Raw genomic sequence first — 21431 nt, 5'->3', positions numbered from 1 at the left:
TACAGGAGCAGATGACCAGGTCTCTGAAACCCTCAGAGCCGCTAGGTGGGTTCAAACAACCAATCTTTCAGTTAGCAGAGGAGCACTTAACCGTTGCATCACCAAGACTCCCTATAATGAAGAGATCTCCTTCATAAACTTGTTGAGGAGAGTAAATGACATAGTCCAGGTAGAGTGCTAGAGTGCCCAGCAGATATTGAGATTCAATCCAGGTAGCTATTATTATATATTTGAGTGCCTACTATGTGTTGGTGTGTGACTCATTTTGGTTACCACACTCCTACTAGGTTTGATTATCTGCATCTTACAGATGATGAAGGTGAGGCCAGAGACGCTTCCCAAGCCACACAGCTAGAGGGTGAAACTGGGACTTGAACTCAGTCATTCTCCCTCCAAGCTCACAATCTTTCTAGGAGATCCTGTCATGCTGTATCTGGTCCTCAGCTCAGCCTATGCATGCTTTCCCTCACCAGCTGTGTCCTAGATCTAGAACTGACTTTGGAGATAAGTTCAGTGACAGTATTCCTTAGATGGGGAAATCAAGAGCCTGAGGGGTTATTTGACCTCCTCAAGCTCACCCTTCAGATTAGTAACAAAACAAACTGAAGTCCTTTGTCTTCTGGACCATGGGTGGCTTTTTCTATCATAATCTAATGCCTCAGGCTTCTGTACATCCTGAGCCCTTGATATCTGAGATGGGGAAGGATTCTGGGAAAGAAAAGCCCTAACTAACCATGGGTGTGCTAGTCACCCCAGTGAAACCAAACTTTTTGAGCTGATCAAATGATGAGCTGCTCTCCCTAGGCTGGTGTCAGTGAGAAAAGGTCCCATTCAGTTCAGTCTTGAAGATTGGGATGCTTTGGGGTGAAGAGTCAGGTAACTTAGAGCCCAGCATTTCTCTGGCTGTCCTGGAGTTAGACATGACCTCTGACTTAAGGGCTCAGCCCAGGGAGTGGAATATCAAAGCAGCCAAGGAAATTGCAGTTGGTGGTGCTGGAAAGCTATGATGATCTCTGTTCCACTTCCTCAACTTCTATCTTTCCAGAAGATCCAAGACCAGCTCATATGTGAATTGGAGAAAAAGCTCAGTGGCAACATGTGAACAGCTCTGCAGAAAAGTCTGCCCATACTAACATGAAAAACTGTACATAAAAAAGAAAAGTGTCCCCGACTGGTTTTCAGACAACAGCACATGACGCAATCCTTGACTCAGTCTTCCCAAGTGAAATGGTGTGGGCAAAAGAGTAATTTGAAACTAGACAGCAGCAGGTTTTAAAAGCCATTTTGGATAAAACACAGCAGAACATTATAGATCCCAAGGCTGAAATCTTTCCTGGTATGCATATGAAGCTTACAGGCAAGGGTCTTAATTTTGAATTTCCAGAGTTTCAGATTAAATAAAGACCATCACACACACGCGCGCGCGCACACACTCGCGTGCTCCTTTTATTTGGGGCAGGGTTAGGATTAGCTAGAGGGCAGTGGTGGTTCAGTGGTAGAATTAATGCCTTTCATGCAGAGACCTGGGTTCAATTCCCAGCCAACACACCTCGGATGTAGCCACGACTCGTCTGTCAGTAGAGGCTTGCATGTTGCTATGATGCTGACGGAACAGGTTCAGTGGAGCTTCCAGACTAAGACAGCTAGGAAGAAAGGCCTGGCCATCTACCTCTGAAAATCAGCCAACGAAAGCCCTATGAATCACAATTGCCTTATCCTGTTGTGCATGAGGTCACCATGAGTCAGGGGCCTGACTCGATGGCAGCTAACAACAGGATTGGCTAGGTGGAATCAGGCCTCTTAGCAGAAATTGCTATAACGTTTTAGACAGGCTAAACGTTCTTGTGGGAAGAGTACTGGACTAAAACTCAATTCAAGGCACGGCCCTGCTGCTGCCTTACTCATCAAGGCCTTAGTTAAGGCCATCCAGTCATTTGCCGGCTCTTTTTTGAGCCTCAGGTCTGTTTCTTCTGATTCATCCCCACATTCCCACACATATCATTCCAGTTGTCTCTGAAGTGTTTGTACATCTTTAAAAAAAAAAAAAAAAAAAGGAGGGAATTGGATGAGACCAAAGGTCACAAACTCAAATGCCTACAGGGACCTGATAGAAATATTAATGAGAGGAGGGGGCCAGGTGTAAACAAGAGGGAGCGATAGGAACTGTGGCAAAATGGAGAGCTCAGGACACCAGGGTCCACAGACACAGCTGCCACTCAGCGCCAATCAAATGCACCCTGTGAGATTGTGGGTTCAGTTCTGAATGATCGTCCACCCTTTCAAAAGAAACTTAAAATCTATGTATTTACGGGAAATATCTTGATTTTTAAGTACAGGTAGTCCCTGATTTATGATGGGACTCCGTTCCAACGACTGTCGTAAGTCGGCTCTGAGATAAGCTGAATACCTCATTTAAATTTTTTTCTTTATTACTGCCTTTTATTATCAATATCTTTATAAATCCAGCAGCACTTCCTGCAAACAGCAGCGTGATTCTGTCTTTAAATACCTTGAAACCAGGCATCGACTTCACCTTTTTGTGGATATAGGTCCATTCTGACACCCTTTTCCAAAACAAGGCTGCTCCATCCACATTGAAAATCTTCTCTGGAAGACACTCTTCATCTTGTATTACCTTGTGCAGCTCATCCTTGAATTTTTCGGCAGTTTCAACAACGGTGCTTCCTGCTTATGTACGCGTGTTATGTAAGCCATATCTGCATCTAAAGTGATGAAACCAGCCCTGCTGGCATTACTGTATTCTGGTAGTCTTCTCCTTGCTGTTCCTTCAGATTTTCGTTTAAATCATCAGTAAACTCAGAGGAATCCTCTTTTGGATTTTGTCTCCTGTCCAAACCATCAAAAGCTTCTCTATCTCATGCATTGGCCTTTACCTCTTCTTTGTTAAAATTGTTGATTTTATGCCAGTCGCTCCTTTAACTGCCTCCAGAATCCTTTTCTTATCCTTAATGATTGTCAAAAGGATCAAATGAGGCAGTCCTCCCTCATGCTATTTCGCCAACTTTCATTCCATTATCATAGGTCTTAATGACCTTCATCTTTATATCCATGTCTAGAGATTTCCTCACCTTCTTTTTTGGATTAAAACGTTCAGTGGCATGACTTCTTTTGCTAGACTTATTGTTGGGGGTATAAGCAGTGCAGGTGTTACAGTTAGAGAAACTTGAATTACTCAACTTCAAATTAACAACTAATTTCTTCTTATGGTACAAATCGCCGAATAAGATCACGCTATACGCCTGGTCTACAATGAAGTTGGCCTCAGTGTCGTAACTATGAAGTCGGAGTCGTAATGGCTGTTGAGCGCGTGTGCAATTCAGTTGTCGTATGTTGTTAGAGTTGAGCATTGCCCAACTTTCTATCCACACAACTCTTGACATTGACACTGCCTTTATTGTAGGCCAGGCATAGCCTGCTATATGACAGTGTCTGGAACAGTAAATCATAAAGTTGAACATCTGTGAATGAACATCCGAGAATTATAACATCAGCAAATTACACACTGCAACATTGTATGTAGCACATATTACTAATGATAAGATGTATCCAAAAAAAAAAAGCATGATCATAAATAACTTGAACACATCGTCATAAGTTGAGGACTATCTGTATTAGTCACCAATACAAATTAAAAAGCAAAACAAATATTGAAAACCTATGCAGTCAAGCCCTGGTGGCACAGTGGTTAAGAGCTCGGCTGCTAACCGAAAGGCCGGCAGCTGGAACCCACCAACCGCCTCTTGGAAACCTTATGGGGCAGTTCTACTCTGTCCTATAGAGTCCCTAGGAGTCTGAATCGACTCGTGGGCCATGGGTTTGGTTTTGGTATGCAAACAAGCAAGTGTACCTGGAATTGGCCTTCTAGCTACCAATTTGCACATGCTAGATTACATTGTCTTTAAGACTTTTTCCAGCCCCAGTTGTCTAAAATTCTAAACTCCTGCTGAGTGAATTCTTGAGCAGGTTGCTTGACCCTTCTGGGGCTCTTTCTTTGTCTGTGGAATGAGGATATCGATTCCTGCTTGGTTTACCCCCACGAGGTTGCTGTAAAACTCCAGCAAAACATTAAAAACAATGCAAATTACAGGGCTTGGCAGCTGTGAGGAGTTATTATAATTTCAAGGGAGACTACCCAACCCAGAGAAGACAAGCACTTATATGATTTAAAAAAAAAAAAAAAAACAACCCTTCACCAGGGTCTGTGGTGACTTGCATTTGTATTTCATTAAACATCCAATCACACTGAAAAGGGCAGAGAGAGACCTACCCTTCCATCCGGAGTCCTGGGACCAGAGTAGGGTGGAGCCTCACCCATCAGGACAGGCCACACATCAAAAAATTCCTGGGAGTGAGAAAAACAATAATTACATGTTTTGAAAAACAGACCAAGAAGTTGTCAATGCATAGGACCCACGTGTAGGAGTCATCTAGCAGTGAAATCTGAAAAGTGGGAGAGCTCCCTGAAACCTAAGCTTGGAAGGGCTGCAAGGCTCGCAAGAGTTAGAGGATGTCAATCACATCTGCCCTTGAAAATATTGCATTAGGCCTGTCTAATCATTAGCCAAAAACGTGGGTGCTATGGGACTTGAGAGGGATAGTGCGGTCTCTGTGGCTAAGAAATACACCTCAGAACACGCTAAGCATATGATCAAGGATTTAGCTAAAATGATGTTCACTGCAATGTCATTTATAACAGTGAAAAATTAGAAACAACCTAAGTGTTCAACAAGAGGAGACTTATTAAACCAATTTTGGTACTTCTATTAGCAATGATATTACAGATACGTATGTACTAATTGAGAAGGTGTTCATGACATGTTGATGAGTGAAACCGTGAGGTGACAAAAAATATATAATATGAGCCCAATGTTTAACTATAAATGGAAAATGCTCTGAAAGAATTCACAACAAAGCATTAACAGCTGGTTTTCTCTGAGTGGTTGGAATGAGGCTATAATTTATTTAGTAATATTTCCAGAATACACTTTTTTTGTTTTTGTGATCAGGAAAGGATTTTTTTAAAGAAAGAAAACAACAACGCTGCCCAATTTGAGCAGACAGACCATATCTAAAGGACAGTAGTGGGGAGGGATGAATAGGTGGAGCACAGGGCATTTTTAGGGCCCTGAAACTATTCTGCATAATACTGTAATGATAGACACATAACATTAAGCATTTGTCAAAACCCATAGGACTGTACAACATAGAGTGAACCCTAATGTGAACTCTGGACTTTAGTTAATAATAATGTATCAATCTTGATTTATCAGTTGTAAAATGGCACAACAAGATAGCAAGACGTTAATAGGAGGAATAATGTAGGGGGAGGGGTTATATGGGAACTATCTGTACTTCCTGCACAATTTTTCTACAAACCTAAAACTGCTCTTAAAAAAAAGTATATTAGAAATACACACATGTAACACTGCCAAATATGGACAGACCTGTATCTGGGATCCAACAAGAAGGACAACAAGTCGGCAAGACACTGCCAAAGAGAAGAGAGAAAAAGGCCAACAAAGAGGTGCACAAACATGCAGTCTCGGAAGAAAAAACAGATGGGGACAGGACAAAAGACTATTCTCTGCTGCTTCTCCTCTGGTTTCCCTGCTGCACCTGGGCGGCAAAGCTTGTGTCGGGCACAGCCTGGGCCTGGCAGAGGACTCTGTCCTTGGATACCCTCTGTGTTCGTCTAAGGGTGTGTTAATATTTAGGGACAGTGATCGTTAGAGCTGGGTTATTGTGGGTAGGCAGCCAAGCCCCCCTTTCTCCTTGACCTTGCTCTTATTTGAACATGTTTGTCGTGGTGGTTTGCTTATTTTAATATTATCCAGAGGACCAGCAGAAGAGTCCCCATGAAATCCAGATTGCACTTCCTCACCCTTCTGCCCAGTTGGGCCCTTTTTCTAAGAACAATAAGAAATTCAGTTCAGGGCAAAAACGTGAACTGGGGGCCTACCTGCGATGCACAACATGCTTGGTGCTCGGTATGCAGAGATAAATAGGCGCTGTTCCTGCCCAGGAGGAGCTTACGTCTCATGGAGGAGACAATCAAGTACTCAAGTAGCTATAACAAGGTAGACAGGTAAGTCCAAAACAGTAATGGAAGGAGAATCCAAATGTTAGAGGCTTCCAGAAGAAGCACTAGTACATTGGGCTGATTGCTTCTGCGGCCCAATACAGAGACAATCTGAAGATTGTCCCAAGGAAAGCAGAAGTTGTCAAATAAGGGTTTTACCAGAGAGTGGGGCATATTTATGATCTTCCTTCCTTCCTTTCTTTCTTAAAAGCTTTTTTGAGATATAATTCACACACCATAAAGCTCATGCATTTAAAGTGTACAATTCAATGACTTTCAATGCCAATAGCTCAGGTAAGAGCTTAGCTATCTGAGGGGCGGGGGGCGGGCAGGGGGAGCGGGCAGAGGCAGGGGTAGTTTCTTAGAGTAGGTTTAAGCAGCCCAGCCCAATTCTAATAGCTAGTTGTTTCCTCATCTGGAGATGACTAAGTCAGAATATGCTTACTTAAATGTGGCTTTCCCTTTTGAGAGGGAATTCAAAGGGAGCAAAGGGCAGAAAACTACAGCACAGAGCAGCCTGAGCCTGTGGTCAAATGTTACTGTTATCTGGGTAATTTGAAAAGAAGTCTTTTGAATTCAATCAGTCAGAAATTTTTTTGATTAAAAGGAATAATTCATTTCTATTAATTCATTTACTTGCAACTTCCTGAAGGAGTAGCAAATGGCTTATTACTGCGCTAAACAATATTTCACAGAATATTTATCATTCAAGAGATTGCAAAAAACAAATGGACGGCTGCACTAGAATCAGAGGTTCCCTAAAGTAAGTATATGGCTCAACTGCACCAGAATCACTTAGGGAGCTATTCTGAGGGCAAAAATCAGAATAATAGATCCGTGTGCATATGGAAATGTTATATATGATAAAGTGGGATATCAAAATGATGGTGTTTCAAAACAGTGGAGAAATGGTTGACTATTCTTTAAATGGAGAAATATGACAAAAAACAAAACTTACCCCTACCATAGACACACACAATTTCCAGATGAAGGAGTCAAAAAAATTAACCAAAGCTATACAAATATTAGAAGAGAGCACTATTTCAGATTATCTTTATAATACTGGGGTTGAGGATGTCTTTCCTAAATAAAATTCAAAACACAGAAGTCATAAAAGAAACAGTGAAAAAATTTGACTACTTGAAAATTTAAATTTTCTATATGATGAAAGATGTCATAAAGTTAAAATATCATCCACAAACAAGGAAAAAAAGTTATAATCATATATGACAGATACATAATCTCTATCAGATATAAAGTACTCCTATAAATTAATAAAAAATAGATACCAAAAAATAAAAAACTAAAGCCAAACTTGTTGCCATCGAGTCAATTCTGACTCATGGCAGCCCCATGTATTACAGAGTAGAACTGCTTACAGGGTTTTCTTGGCTGTAATCTTTATGGAAGCAGATCACCAGGGCTTTCTTCCACAGTGCTGCTGGATGAGTATGAACCACCAACCTTTAAGTTAGTAGTTGAGCACAAACTGTTTGCACCACCCAGCTACCCAAGAAATAGGTAAACAGTTTAATTTTAAAAATGGGTAAATGATTTGTCTAGGAAATACATGGAAGATGAAAAATCAAATCACAAATAAACATAAAAATATAATTACCCTCACTAGTGATCAGTGAAAAAACAATTAGGAGAGAAAAAAGATACCACTATTTATCCATTTAGACAGGAAAAACAAAAAGTTCTATAACTTCCAGGACTGGCAGGAGTTTGAAGAAATGGAATCTTTATACACTTCAGTGTGAAAGAGAACGTAATATAGTACAGCCTTTAGGGGAGAAAATTTTGGGAAATGCAAAATAAAAAATTTATCTTAGTAATTCCACTTGTACAACTCTATTCTATGGATATTTTTGCTCAAGTGTGCATAGATTTAACTCAAAGGTTGTTCATGGCAGCATTGTCTTTAGTTATAAGAAAATTTAGAAATAATTTAAATGCCCAACAATAGGGGAACAGATAAATTGATTATGTTATATCCATACTATTCAAAAGAATGAGGTAAATCCATACGGGCTAAAGAACAAAGAAAGAGAATTTCTACTCCTGTTAATGGTGACTAGTTTGTTTCTGACCAACCCTCTAACTGAGAATAATTATGAAATCTGGGCTGTGTGTATGTGTATATGTGTAAAAACATTTATTTGAAGGGATTATAGAGCTAGCAAGGCAGCAAAGATTGAGGGGCCAAGATCCCAGAAAGAAGGGAAGCCCAGAAATTTGAGCTTGATGTCTCATTCTACTTTTCCTCTTGAGGCACTTACTAATAACAAAAATACTGTTGAGCAGCTAAGAAGCAGAGCAGAGCTTTCAGCAGAACTGCTGGATAAAATTGGAGCTCATGGCCTGCCAAGAAGGAAGGATCCTTGAAGACACCCCAGGCTTTCAGCTGGGATTCCCTCAAAAGGGCTATGCCCTAGGAGTAAAAGTGAACCAGAAGTCGACCAGCACTCACAAAGACTAAAGATCAACCTTGAATCTGCTCAATCCCTGATTGGGTTGAGGTGCTCTGCCTCTACCCTAACTGCTTGCCAGAAATAAAACAAATACCTTTTGGAGAAAGATAACACCACCCAGAGTTTCACATTATAATTTATCATGCATGGGTCTAGCATTCAAACAAAAATAACGAGGCATGCAAAAGACAAGAATTAACTGCAAGAGAAAACAGATCATAGAAACAGACCCATAGGAAATATCTACAAATATTGTAGCTATCAGACACAGACTCTAAAATAACTGTGATTATGTCCAAGAAACCAAATACAACATACAGAATTTTAGCAGAGAATTAGAAACTATAAAAAAGAATGAAATGGAAGTTCTAAAACTGAAAAATACCTAAAATTAACTCACACATAGTTTTAACAGCCAATTAAATAGAATTGAGGAAAGGATTAGTGATTAGCGGAAGATAAATCAGAAGAAATATTCAGACTGAAACACAAAAATGCAAAAGAATGGAAAATACAGAAAACCATGTAAGAGACAAAAAACAAACTTAGAGGTCTTATACTACTATATATCATGATATTTTATAAAGATACTGTGATTAAGACAGCATTGTAAACCAAAACCAAACCTACTGCCATCCAATCCATCCTGACTCATAGCGATCCTATAGGATAGGGTAGAACTGCCCCATGGGATTTCCATGGCTGTACTCTTTACGGAAGCAGATTGCCACATCTTTCTCCTGTGAGACAGTGTTGTATTACAGAAGAATAGATAAATACACCAGTGGAACAAAACAGAGTACAGAAACAGATCCACACATAATATGGACACCCAACTGATGATAAAGGTATGATAGAGAAAGATAGTCTTTTCAATAAAGCAGTGGGGAAAAGATGATCTTTTCAATAAATGGTACTGGGACAATTGGATACTCATATAGAAAAAAATTAATATTGACCCTTTCTCACACTATATATATAAACAATTCCAGGAAAATTGTAGAGCGTTATGTGAAAACGAAAACAATAAAGCTCTTAGAAGTTAACATAGGTGAATATCTTTATCATCTTCGGATCTGGAAAGATTTAAGTAGGACACAAAAATCAATAATCATAAAGGAAAAGATTGATAAATTGGATTACATTATAATTCAAAATTTATTTTCATCAAAAGACTCCACTGAGAAAATGAATCTACAGAATGAGAGAAGATATTTGTAATACAGGTATCGACAAAGCACCTATATCCAGAACTTGTTAAAAAAAAAAAAAAAAACTCTTACAACTCAGTAAGAAAAAAATACAACATAATAGAAAAATTTTGAAAAGGCACTTCATGAAAGACGATATCCAAATGAATAACAAACTTATGAAAAAGTAATCAATCTCATCAGTTATTTTTAGATGCTGTCTGACTCATAGTGGTCCTATGTACTACAGAACGAAACACCGCCTGGTTCTGCCCCATCCTCATAATTGTTGCTATGTTTGAGCCCATTGTTGCAGCCATTTCATTGAAGGTCTTCCTCATTTTCACTGACCCTCTACCTAGCATGATGTCCTTCTCCAGGGACTGATCTCTCCTGATAACATGCTGTCATGGGTATGTGTCAACTTGGCTAGGCCATTATTCCCAGCAATGTGTGACTGGCCATCATTTTATCATCTGATGTGATTTTACTATGTGTTGTAAATCCTATCTCTATGAATGTTAATGAGGCAGGATTAGAAGCAATTGTGTTAATGAGGCAGGACTCAATCTACAAGATTCGACTGTATCTTAAGTCAATCTCTTTTGAGGCGTAAAAGAGAGAAGCTGGCAGAGAGACGGGGGAACTCATTATCACCAAGCAAAAAGAGCCAGGAGCGAGCATCTTTGGACCTGGGGTTCCTGTGCTGAAAAGCTCCTAGACCAGGGGAAGATTGATGACAAGGAGCTTCCCCCAAAGCCAACAGAGAGAGAAAGCCTTCCCCTGGAGCTGGCACCCTGAATTCAGACTTCTAGCCTCCTAAACTATGAGGGAATAAATTACTGTTTGTTAAAGCCATCCACATGTGGAATTTCTATTATGGTAGCACTAGATAACTAAGACACTTGCCCAAGGACAAGAGACGAAGTCTCACCATCCTAGCTTCCTAGGAGCATTCTGACTGTACTTCTTCCAACACAGATTTGTTCATTCTTCTGGCAGTTCATGGTATATTCAATATTCTTTGCCAACACCATAATTCAAAGGCATCTATTTTCCTTCAGTCTTCCTTATCCATTGTCCAGCTTTCGCATGCATATAAGATGATTGAAAATAACATGGCTTGGGTCAGGCGCACCTTAGTCTTTAAGGTGACGTCTTTGCTTTTTAACACTTTAAAGAGGTCTTTTGCAGCAGATTTGCCCAATACAATACGCCCTTTAATTTCTCGACTGCTGCTTCCATGGGTGTTGGTTGTGGACCCAAGTAAAATGAAATCTTTGACAACTTCAATGTTGCTTATCAGTCCTGTTGTTGAGGGTTTGAGCTGTTGAAGTATAATCCATACTGAAGGCTGTAGTCTTCGATCTTCATCAGTAAGTGCTTCAAGTCCTCTTCACTTTCAGCAAGCCAGGTTGTGTCATCTGCATATCGAAGTCTTCCTCCAATCCTGATGACACATTCCTCTTCATATAGTCCAGCTTCTTGGATTATTTGTTTAGCATACAGATTGAATAAGTACAGTATGGTAAAAGGATACAACCCTGACACACACCTTTCCTGATTTTAAACCATGCAGTATCCCCTTGTTCCGTTCAAATGACTACCTCTTGATCTGTGTACAGATTTCTCATGAGCACAGTTAAGTGTTCTGGAGTTACCATTCTTCACAACGTTATGGTCCACACAGTCTAATACCTTTGCATAATCAATAAAACACAGGTAAACATCTTTCTGATTATTCTCTACTTTCAGCCAAGATCTATTTGATTATGAGCAATGATATCTTCCTTCCACTCCTCTTCTGAATCTGGCTTGACTTTCTGGCAGTTCCTTGTCGATGTATTGCTGCAACTGTTTTTGAATTATCTCAGCAAAATTTTACTTGTGTGTGATATTAATGATATTGTTTAATAATTTCTGCAATCTCTTGGATCACCTTTCTTTGTAACAGGCAAAATACGGATCTCTTCCAGTTGGTTGGCCAGGTAGCTCTCTTCCAAATGCCTTGGCATAGACAAGTGAGCACTTTCAGCATTGTATCCATTTGTTGAAACATCTTACTGGTATTCCATCAATTCCTGGAGCCTTGTTTTTTGTCGATACCTTCAGTGCAGCTTGGACTTCTTCCTTCAGCACCATCGGTTCTTGATCACATGCTACCTCTTGAAATGGCTTAATGTAGACAAGTTCTTTTGGGTACAGTGACTGTGTATTCCTTCCATCTTCTTTTGGTGCTCCCAGCGTAGTTCAGTATTTTGCCCATGGTATTCTTATATATTGCAACTTGAGGCTTGAATTTTTGTTTAGTTCTTTCAGCTTGAGAAATACCAAGGGTGTTCTTCCCTTTTGGTCTTCTAACTCCAGGCCTTTGCACATTTCATCGTAATACTTTACTTGTCTTCTTTAGCCGCCCTTTGAGATCTTCTGTTCATCTCTTTTACTTCATCATTTCTTCCATTTGCTTTGGCTACTCTGTGTTCAAGGGCAACTTTCAGAATCTCTTCTGACATTCATTTTGGTCTTTTCTTTCTTTCTTGTCTTTTTAATGACCCCTTGCTTTCTTCATTTATGAAGTCCTTGATGTTATCCCACAAGTCGTCTGGTCTTCGTTAGTGTTCAATGTGTCAAATCTATTCTTGAGATGGTCTTTAAATTCAGGCAACACATACTCAAGATCATACTTTAGCTCTTGTAGACTTGTTTTAATTTTCTTCAGCTTCAACTTGAACTTGCATATGAGCAATTGATGATCTGTTCCACAGTCGGCCCCTGACTGACGATATTGAGCTTCTCGAGCATCTCTACAGATGTAGTTGATTTGATTCCTGTGTATTCTATCTGACGAGGTCCACATGTATAGTTGTTGTTTCTATTGTTGAAAAAGGTGTTTCCAATGAGTAGGCCATTGGTCTCGTAAAATTCTATCATGTGATCTCCAGTGTCCTTACTATCACCAAAGCCATATTTTCCAACTACTGATCCTTCTTCTGTTTCCAACTTTCACATTCCGATCACCAGTAATTAATTATCAATGCATGTTGATTGCATGTTTGATTAATTTCAGACTGCAGATGTTGGTAAAAATCTTTACTTTCTTCACCTTTGGCATTAGTGGTTGGTGGGGAATGCATATTAATACTGTAAAGAGACAATACTACACACCCACCAGAATGGTTAAAATCAGTAAGGCTGACAATACCAAGTATTGGTGAGGATGTGGAGCAACGAGAATCCTCATGCATTACTGGTGGGAGTATAAAATGATACAAGCATTTTAAAAAAGAATTTGGCAATACCTACTAAAGCTATTACCGACAAATTCTACCCCTAGGAAAATACCCAACAGAAATGAATACAACTGTGTACCATGTACTACAATGTTTATAATACCAATATTCATAATGGCTCACATCTGAAAACACAAATGGCGATCAAGAGTAGAATAAATAAATATGTTGTAGATTACTCATATAATGGAACATTCCACAGGAATTAAAATGAATGAACTAACACTATATGTAGCAATATGGATGGATCTTACAAACATAATATTGAGCAAAAAAAAAAAAAAGTGACACAAAAAAGTATGTGCTTGTTATGGATTGAATTTTGTATCCCAGAAAGATATTGTGAATACCTAACACCTCTGCCCTGGTGGCACAGTTGTTAAGAGCTCAGTTGCTAAGAGACAGAGAGGGCCACATAAACCAGAGAGTTCATCAGCCTGAGACCAGAAGAATGACTACCACCAATGACTGCCCTGACAGGGAACACAACAGAGAGTCTCTGATGGAGCAGGAGAAAAGTGGGGTGCAGAACTCTAATTCTAGTAAAAAGACCAGACTTGATGGTTTGATTGAGACTGGAGGACCCCAGAAGATATGGCCCCAGGACTCTCTGTTACCCAGAACTAAAACCATTCCCGAGGCCAACTCTTCAGACATAGACTGGACTATGGGACAGAAAATGATATTTGTAAAGAGTGTGCTTCTAAGCTCAAGTAGATAAATGAGGCTAAATGGGCAGCTCCTGTCCAGAGGCGAGATGAGAAGGCAGAGAGGGTCAGGAGCTGGTTGAATGGACACAGGAAATCGGGTGGAAAGGAGGAGTGTGCTGTCACAGTATAGAGAGAGGAACTAGGGTCACAAAACAATGTACATATAGATTTTTGTATGAGAGACTAACTTGAATTGTAGACTTTCACTTAAAGCACAACAATTAAAAAAAAATCTTAAAAAAAAAGATTCAGCTTTTGGATTACTTATCAAACTGTTCTATTATTTTCAAATTCTCTAAGTTTATCTTTATTATTTTCTTTCCTTTGTGTTCTGTGTTTATTTTGTTCTTTTCCTAACTTCTTGAGTTGAATTCTTTTTGAATAAATGCATATACTTAAATCTAAAAAAAAAAAAAAAAAGAGCTCAGCTGCTAACCAAAAAAGTTTAGCAGTTCAAATCTACCAGCCACTCCTTGGAAACCTTACGGGGCAGTTCCACTCAGTCCTATAGGGTTGTTATGTGTCGTAATCATGGCAATGGGTTTGGGGTTTTTTTTTTGGACTAGAAGTTGAAAGAGACAAATAAGGACCTTTTTCTAGAGCTGATGCCCTGAATTTGGACTTCTAGCTTCCTGAACTGTGAGCAAACAAACTTCTGTTCTTTAAAGCCACCCACTTGTGGTATTTATGTTAGGGCAGCACTAGATAACTAAGACAGTACTGTATGATTTCATTTATATGAACTTCAAACACAGGCAGAAGGTTGAAGTTCAGAAAAGAGGTTTCCTTCAAAGAGGAGGGTGTGGAAGTGACTAGAAAGAGGATAAAAGGGGCTTCTGAGGTATTGTTCTATTACTTAATCTTGGAGGTGGTTACATGGGGATGCTTACTCTGTGATAATTCACTGAACTCTTCACTTAAAATTTGTGCTCTTTTCTGTATATGGAGCCCTGGTGGTGAAGTGGTTAAGAGCTCCACTGCTAACCAAAAGCTCAGCGGTTTGAATCCACCAGCCACTCCTTGGAAACCCTATGGGGCAGTTCTATTCTGTCCTATAGAATCAACTCAACAGCAATAGGTTCGATTTATTTATTTTGGTTTATTTTCCTGTATATATGTTCTGTTTCAATATAAAGTCTTACTTAAAATATTAAAAATAATCAAAACTCAGCAAAATTTGAACATAAGGTTTATTCTGAGCAGCTATTGTATATGTAAATAAACTTCAATTGCCTAGTTCATCCTGGGCTAGACAAATCACAGGAAAATTTTCTGTTCAACGTTCAGTACGTTTTCTGAAAATTCTTGAAGTTGGCAACTTCCTTCTTCTGGACTTTCAACCTGTATAGAAACTTCTTTATTGGTTTCCTTCACCACTTCATCAGCATTCTTCTCACATATATTTTTGTCCAACTGACTAGGGAAAATACCGGAACCCTGGTGTCACAATGGTTAAGCGCTCAGCTGCTAACCGAAAAAATTGGTGGTTCAAACCCAGCTCCCATAAAGATTACAGCTCAGAAAACCCTATGGGACAGTTCTACTCTGTCACATGGGGTCACTGGTCACTATGAGTCAAAATCGACTCAACAGCACACAGCAGCAACAGGGAAAATACAGATTGCTTTTATTCATTTTGTCCTAGATTGCTTTCCCCCTTAAATGTTGGTACTCCTCTCTTCAGTAACAGAAAGACCAATGTAAAAATTTCCACAACCACCCAAATTCTCCCAGCCTCTTTCCTGTGCAACGGAATGGGTGGTGGGAGTCTGAGCCCATTCAGCGTACATATAACCATTTCCTGGAAATGCTTGTTGCTGAATTTTTCTCACCTTCTGCTTAGTCATGTCTAAGAGACCCACAGAGTATCTATCACAGTTGAGGAAGGCGCGGACTGTATACAGGGCTTTGTGGAATTGTCTTTCAATGTCCGTAAGCTCTTCAAAGACTTTGCTCCCAGACCACAGCAGTATCTGAAGAAAAAATATATATATATTCAAAGTTTTTGAAGCATATAGCAGCAACTCATTTAGCTAGAGAATAATAACAATTCTGTAAAGTTCTCTAGAGTTTATCTCATTTAATCTTCACAATAACCCAGGGAAATAGCAGGATAATTATCCCATTTTACAGCTGGAGAAAGAGGCTCAGAGAAGCAAGATGACCGGTTTGCTTACACCAGGTTCAACTCTTTTTCATTACCTTTATCTTATAGGTTGTTAATAAAAATAATAATAACAAACATTAATTCACCACAAGTGCCCTCATACATCATCTCATTTACTATTGATAACAATCTTTTGAGTGTGGTACCATAATTATTCTCAATTTTCAAATGGGAAGACTGAAACTTGGAGAAGGTAAGTGACTTGCCCAGAGCTGCTAAATGGATGAGTGGGGACTGAAATCCAAGAGATTTCTGACTTGAAAATGTGTACGCATAACCACTCTGAGATACAGCTTTACAAACATCCACTACTTTATAACACTAGGGATGCCGGGCAGAGATTGTCTGATAATTCCCAGGTATCTTCACCTGTCTTTACAGCTCTGACTATATCAATGCTTCGGTAAAAAGGTATGTTCAGTCCATCCCCTTACCTGGCCACGCCGAGTCTCACAGTTGTGCAGGTAACTCAGGTGAAATACCTTCATGATCAAATTTGCAAAATTGAGGTACTTCAGGAGAATCTAAAAATCAAGCAGCATGAGGGGAAGTAGATGAAAAGAAATTCTTCCTCTGGCTCTTTCTACCACCAGCAGATCTCAGAATATTTTAATAACTCCATCAGAGGCAATTTGGGCAGATGGATCACAGAGTGCAGAATCACAAAATGTTGAATTATAAGAATGTAAAACTCACAGAATGTAGAATGTTGATGTTGATGGGGTGTATTAATGAAAAATAGCTACTATTTACTGAGTTTGCTGTCCCTGTGATAAGTGATTTATGTACATTTTATCTGATCATCACAAGTACCCTGTGAAGTGAATACAACTATCATCCCAATTTTTCAATTAAAAAACTAAGCTTGACAGAGGTAAAGTAACTTGATTAAGCAAACAGCTAGATATTGGCAGAGCCAGAATAATTATCCCTACATTCTTTACTTTAAAATCCAACATGTTAACTATTACTCTGTGCTACTTCCTTGGAGAGCATCCCCTGCCTTACAGATGAGGAAACTGAGTCCAGGCCAGATAACAAGGTCTGGAGGTCTTCATGAGCTAGAGGAAAATGCTAGTATGGCGCTCCCAGCAGTTTCATCCTTACCTCTTCATCTCTCTTGGTGAAATGGGGCCCATCCACTTTATTCACAGCCATGATTACGGCCACCACATCTTTCCCATTCATTATGGGGGAAGCCAAGATATTTTTAGTCTCATACTCTGTGAGAGTGTCCACAAAGTCACAGAAATGTTCATCCTGAGGAAAAGCAGAGTCAAGTATGGGTAAGCAGACGAAGAGCGAAAACAATAAAGGAACCCAGAGCCCTGGGACCCATACCATGATGGTGTGCGGGTAGGGTGAAGTAGGGGGCTTATCATTCTCTTGGTGACAAAGGAGTGAAGACATTTCTGTCTACTCTACTTCAGTAGCCTACTTCCAAGATGCCCTATCAAATGATTCATCATTCCTCAAACATTCATTCACTTACTCATCACTGAGATGGGGCAGAGCAACCAGGGATGATTCCTGCCCTGGAAGCCCCCCCAAATCCAGTAGAACTCATTCCGAAATACAACCCAAAGCATTGTGGGGGTTTGGGGTGGGGTGGGGAGGTAAGTAGGGTGGGTACTGACTTTGCCTGGGGAGGGAGGTTCGGATAAACCTTTCTTGAGGTGGTGACAATTAAGCCCAAAATAGAAATCTGAGAACTAACAAGGAAGATGGGGAAAAGACCTTAGTGAGTATGATAATCACAATCAGGATTGCACATGGTGCTTTACCTGCACCATCTCGCTTTAATCCTCTCAATAGCCCTATGAGATAGATCTTTTTCAGAAAGTGCAGAGTAATGGATTGCTTTGGTGTGGCCTTTCTCACCATGGTCTTGTAATCACTTGGATGGGACTGTACAAATAGGATAATTGTGGCCCACCAAGGGGATTGGTGGCCCTGGTGGCGCAGTGGTTAAGAGCTGGGCTGCTAACCAAAAGGTTGGCAATTCGAATCCACCAGCCGCTCTTTGGAAACCCTATGGGGCAGTTCTACTCTGTGGTATAGGGTCACTACGAGTTGGAATCAACTCGACGGCAATGGATTTTAAGGGGACTGGTCGGTTTTGCCTTCCTGCTAGGCTTAGAAGAGAGCGAATTCCAGAGTAGAGGAGAGTATCCAACCGTAAAAGGAAGGACAGCCAGGAGTGGAATGCATCATTTGGACCTGGGATTCCTACGCTGAGACCCTCCTGGAACCTGGAGACCGAGATAGAGAGAAGAGAGAGAGAGCTATAACACTGAAGACGATGAGAAGTGGTGGCAGAGAAATGGCAGCAGGAGAGACTGGCAGGAGACAGTGTGGTGGGCTTCCTGGCCCACAGAGCAAGAAAGCTGAGTGCCTTTAGGCAGGAGGCTTGCTGGCAGAGTAGGGTGCCTCTAGGCACTTGGTGGAGCTAGGTTTGCTGACCCAAGGAGCTAGAGTTGAGCACCTTTGGGTCGAGGCTTACTGACAGAGTGAGGTGCCTCTGGGCACTATTGGCAGTGTTAAAAGAACTTCCTAACACTTGCCCAAGCAGGGGCAGAGGCTGAGGGGCCAGAGAGAGGCGTGCCTGTGGGCACAGCTGAAAGGAGGCTGTCCTAATGGAAGAACTGTGTCCTGAGCGTTTCTAAACCTGAATTGTAACCTGTTGCTTCTCTAATAGACCCCATAATCATGAGTATTGTCTGTGAGTTTTACGTGGCCATTGCAATGAATTATTGAATCCAGCAGAGAAGTATGGGGCCCTGGTGGCACAGCAGTTAAAAGCTACGGCGTGCTATAGCTGCTAACCAAAAGGTAGACAGTTCAAATCCACCAGCCACTCCTTGGAAACCCTATGGAGCAGTTCTACTCTGTCCTAACAGGTCGCTATAAGTCAGAATTGACTTGACTGTAGTGAGTATAGCAGAGAAGTAGAGAGTGCCGTGGGAGGGACAGTTGGTGTCAGAATTGGTAAAGATGGCTGAGAGAGGAGGCATGTCTGACCTCCACCTCATAGGAATCAGCCTTGTGCTGTTGATCTTGATTCTCCTTCTCCCTTGTGAAATTAAAGGAAGTCAGATGCCGACCCCATGCCATTTTTCAGAAGGAGAAACTGAAACCCAAGAAGGTTAACGTCACTGTCCAAGATGAGACTCCAGAACCTCGCCTCAGCTCTTCTGCCTCTCAGGGAAGTCTGGATAAGGTTAGACCTGGGTCCAGGTCACTGAACAAAACAATTTCATATTTTCAACTTTGAAAACAATTAGTTCTAGCACCATATGGCCGGTCCAGCGGATACCCTTATTCCACAAATCATAATTGAAGACCCACCATGTATCAGGCCCGAAGCTAAGTGCTAAGAGTACAAGAGTGACTAAGAACCAGGCCTGCTCCCAGATAAATCAATAATAGTAATACAGGCAGTCAAAACTTGGCTCAAGGCTATGGGAGTGCAGAAGAGCACACACCTCTACCCCACACCCAAAGCAGCCTGGGGGCCAGGGTATGGGGCAGCATAGTTCCTGTGGTCAGAATGAGGGAACAGAGGCTGAATTGTTTTAAATTCAGAAGAATCCACCTTTCTGTCTCCTGGTAGCACTGTGAGTTTTCCCAACTGTCAGCGTTGCTTGAGACACGAGCCAACCCAAACATGTGCAGTTCGTGCTGTTCTGAGTATCGAAATTGACTCCACAGAGCTGACTCACATGGCCTTGCTAGAAGTGAGTGTTCAGGGTCTCCCTTTGCTCTTCCCCAGGATTCATGAATTCAGAGTGGGATGCTCTGCGTGTATGAATGTCTCGCAGTTGCAGTGGGATTAAATAAACAGGCAACGGCATTATTGTCAAAGAAGCTGCTTTAACCCAGGTGAAGGGTAAAGGAATTAGGAGAAGCTTGTACTGCCTTACCTGAATTAGCATTTAAGGATTAAATGAAATCTCTAAGGAGGCATTAGCCAAGAAGGGTTTTCAATGTCATTCTCTAAGGATACTTACTGATGAATTTCTAAAGACAAGTCTGGATGGGGCACGCTCAGATTCATTTCATGAAGTCAGCTCAGTTGTGCAATAGTCACCTCTATCAAGAAAAGCAAAACTTGAACCTCACCTAAGGCAGATTATTAAATTCACCAAGAGCCTCTTTCTCACGGAGTTCTCAGCCTTGGAATATCCCTCACAGGCACTCCAGCTACCAACTGACTGGTGTTTGCACAAACATTGTCATCCCTATATTTTCAGCATAAATTGTAAAAAACCACATCATAGAACCTTAGATTATCAGAGGCAGAAGGGGACTTCAATGCCCTTTAGCTCAAACCATTTATTTTCAAGTCCAGGGATCAGAAGTCAAGCTAGAGAAAGTCCAAAGTCATTCATTTACTCAAAGTCAGCTAGCATTCACAGAGTGCCTTCTGCATGCTGGTACTTTTCTAGACTCTGGGACTACAGCAGTGAACAGAGAGGTGAACTTGCCTTGCTAAAGCTTACATTCAAATGGGGAGACAAAGACCAGGTAAATAAATAGCTAAGCATTCTCCCTCCCCGTCATGATAACTGCTTCAAGGGAAACAAACTGGGAGATGCTATAGAAAGTGATGGAAGGGATGGTGGGGTGAGGCTATCTTAGAGAGTTATGGTGGTCAGGGAGGCTTCCCTGCAGAAGGACTACTGAGCTGAGAGCTGAAGCATGAGAAGGGGCCGGGAATGTCAAGAGCATTCCAAGTGGGATTACATAGAGGGCAAAGGGCAGGAGGTGGGAACGGGCTTAGCTGATGTGATGAACTGAAAGACCAGTGTAGCCGAAGCACAGATAGTGAGAGGGAGCATGGAGGCCAAGGGAGTTAGACAAGTGGACAGCGGCCAGATAAGGTAGGGCCTTGGATTTTATGCCAAGTGCAATACCACATAGCTTCTCATGTCTGGATTTCCCAGTTCTCCTTTTCAGACATTCACAGTGCCAAGCTCGATTGTGTCCCATAATGAAATCTACTACTTACTGAATAATAATGATGTACTAGCCCAGTGCCAGACAGCTTACATGGATTATCTCATTAACTCTCACATCCAGCCCTGTTACACAGAACGGTCACCTTCCTGGTTTTATAGACAACTCACTTGCTTATAAGTAGCACCATCACTCTGTTTATTCATTCACTCATTGATTGATTGATTCGTTCTTCCATTTATATTAACTGAGCATTGGCTCTCTGCCAGGCACTGGACTTGCCAAAACCAGTAAGATGAGTGTGCCCCCATTGCAGAGGTGTGGGGCGGGCAGAGGAGGGCACTTGCCCCCAGGCCCAAGTCCAAGAGGGTGCCAGGTGAGGTGTGGAATGACATCCCAAGGCACCACAAATATGAAGGGCATCTGACTGAGGCAGCCGGACAAGAGGGGGAAGGCTTTTTTGCTGATCCATCACCACTATCAACATCTATTAATCTTAAAGTGAGGGGGCGGGGGCACTCAACTTAGAGATTGCCCTGGC

General features: G+C 41.1%; 1 protein-coding gene across 2 annotated transcripts in view; it reads right to left on the bottom strand.

Annotated features, from left to right (window-relative positions):
- Positions 1-21431, bottom strand: part of PDE6A (phosphodiesterase 6A) — a 103578-nt gene that overhangs the window by 75999 nt on the left and 6148 nt on the right. The window contains exons 2-5 of one of the 2 annotated variants that reach the window (XM_004384903.2): positions 17039-17191; positions 16366-16455; positions 15597-15737; positions 4289-4363 (exon numbers count right to left, since the gene is read on the bottom strand). In XM_004384903.2, coding sequence (XP_004384960.1) covers positions 4289-4363; positions 15597-15737; positions 16366-16455; positions 17039-17191 — 459 coding nt within the window. The remainder of the gene's footprint in view (positions 1-4288; positions 4364-15596; positions 15738-16365; positions 16456-17038; positions 17192-21431) is intronic. The other variant, XM_004384904.2, reaches the window with a different exon arrangement.

The sequence above is a fragment of the Trichechus manatus genome, unplaced genomic scaffold, assembly GCF_000243295.1.
Source record: "Trichechus manatus latirostris isolate Lorelei unplaced genomic scaffold, TriManLat1.0 scaffold00130, whole genome shotgun sequence".
NCBI lineage: Eukaryota > Metazoa > Chordata > Mammalia > Sirenia > Trichechidae > Trichechus > Trichechus manatus.
This window is presented reverse-complemented; position numbering and strand designations above follow the sequence as displayed.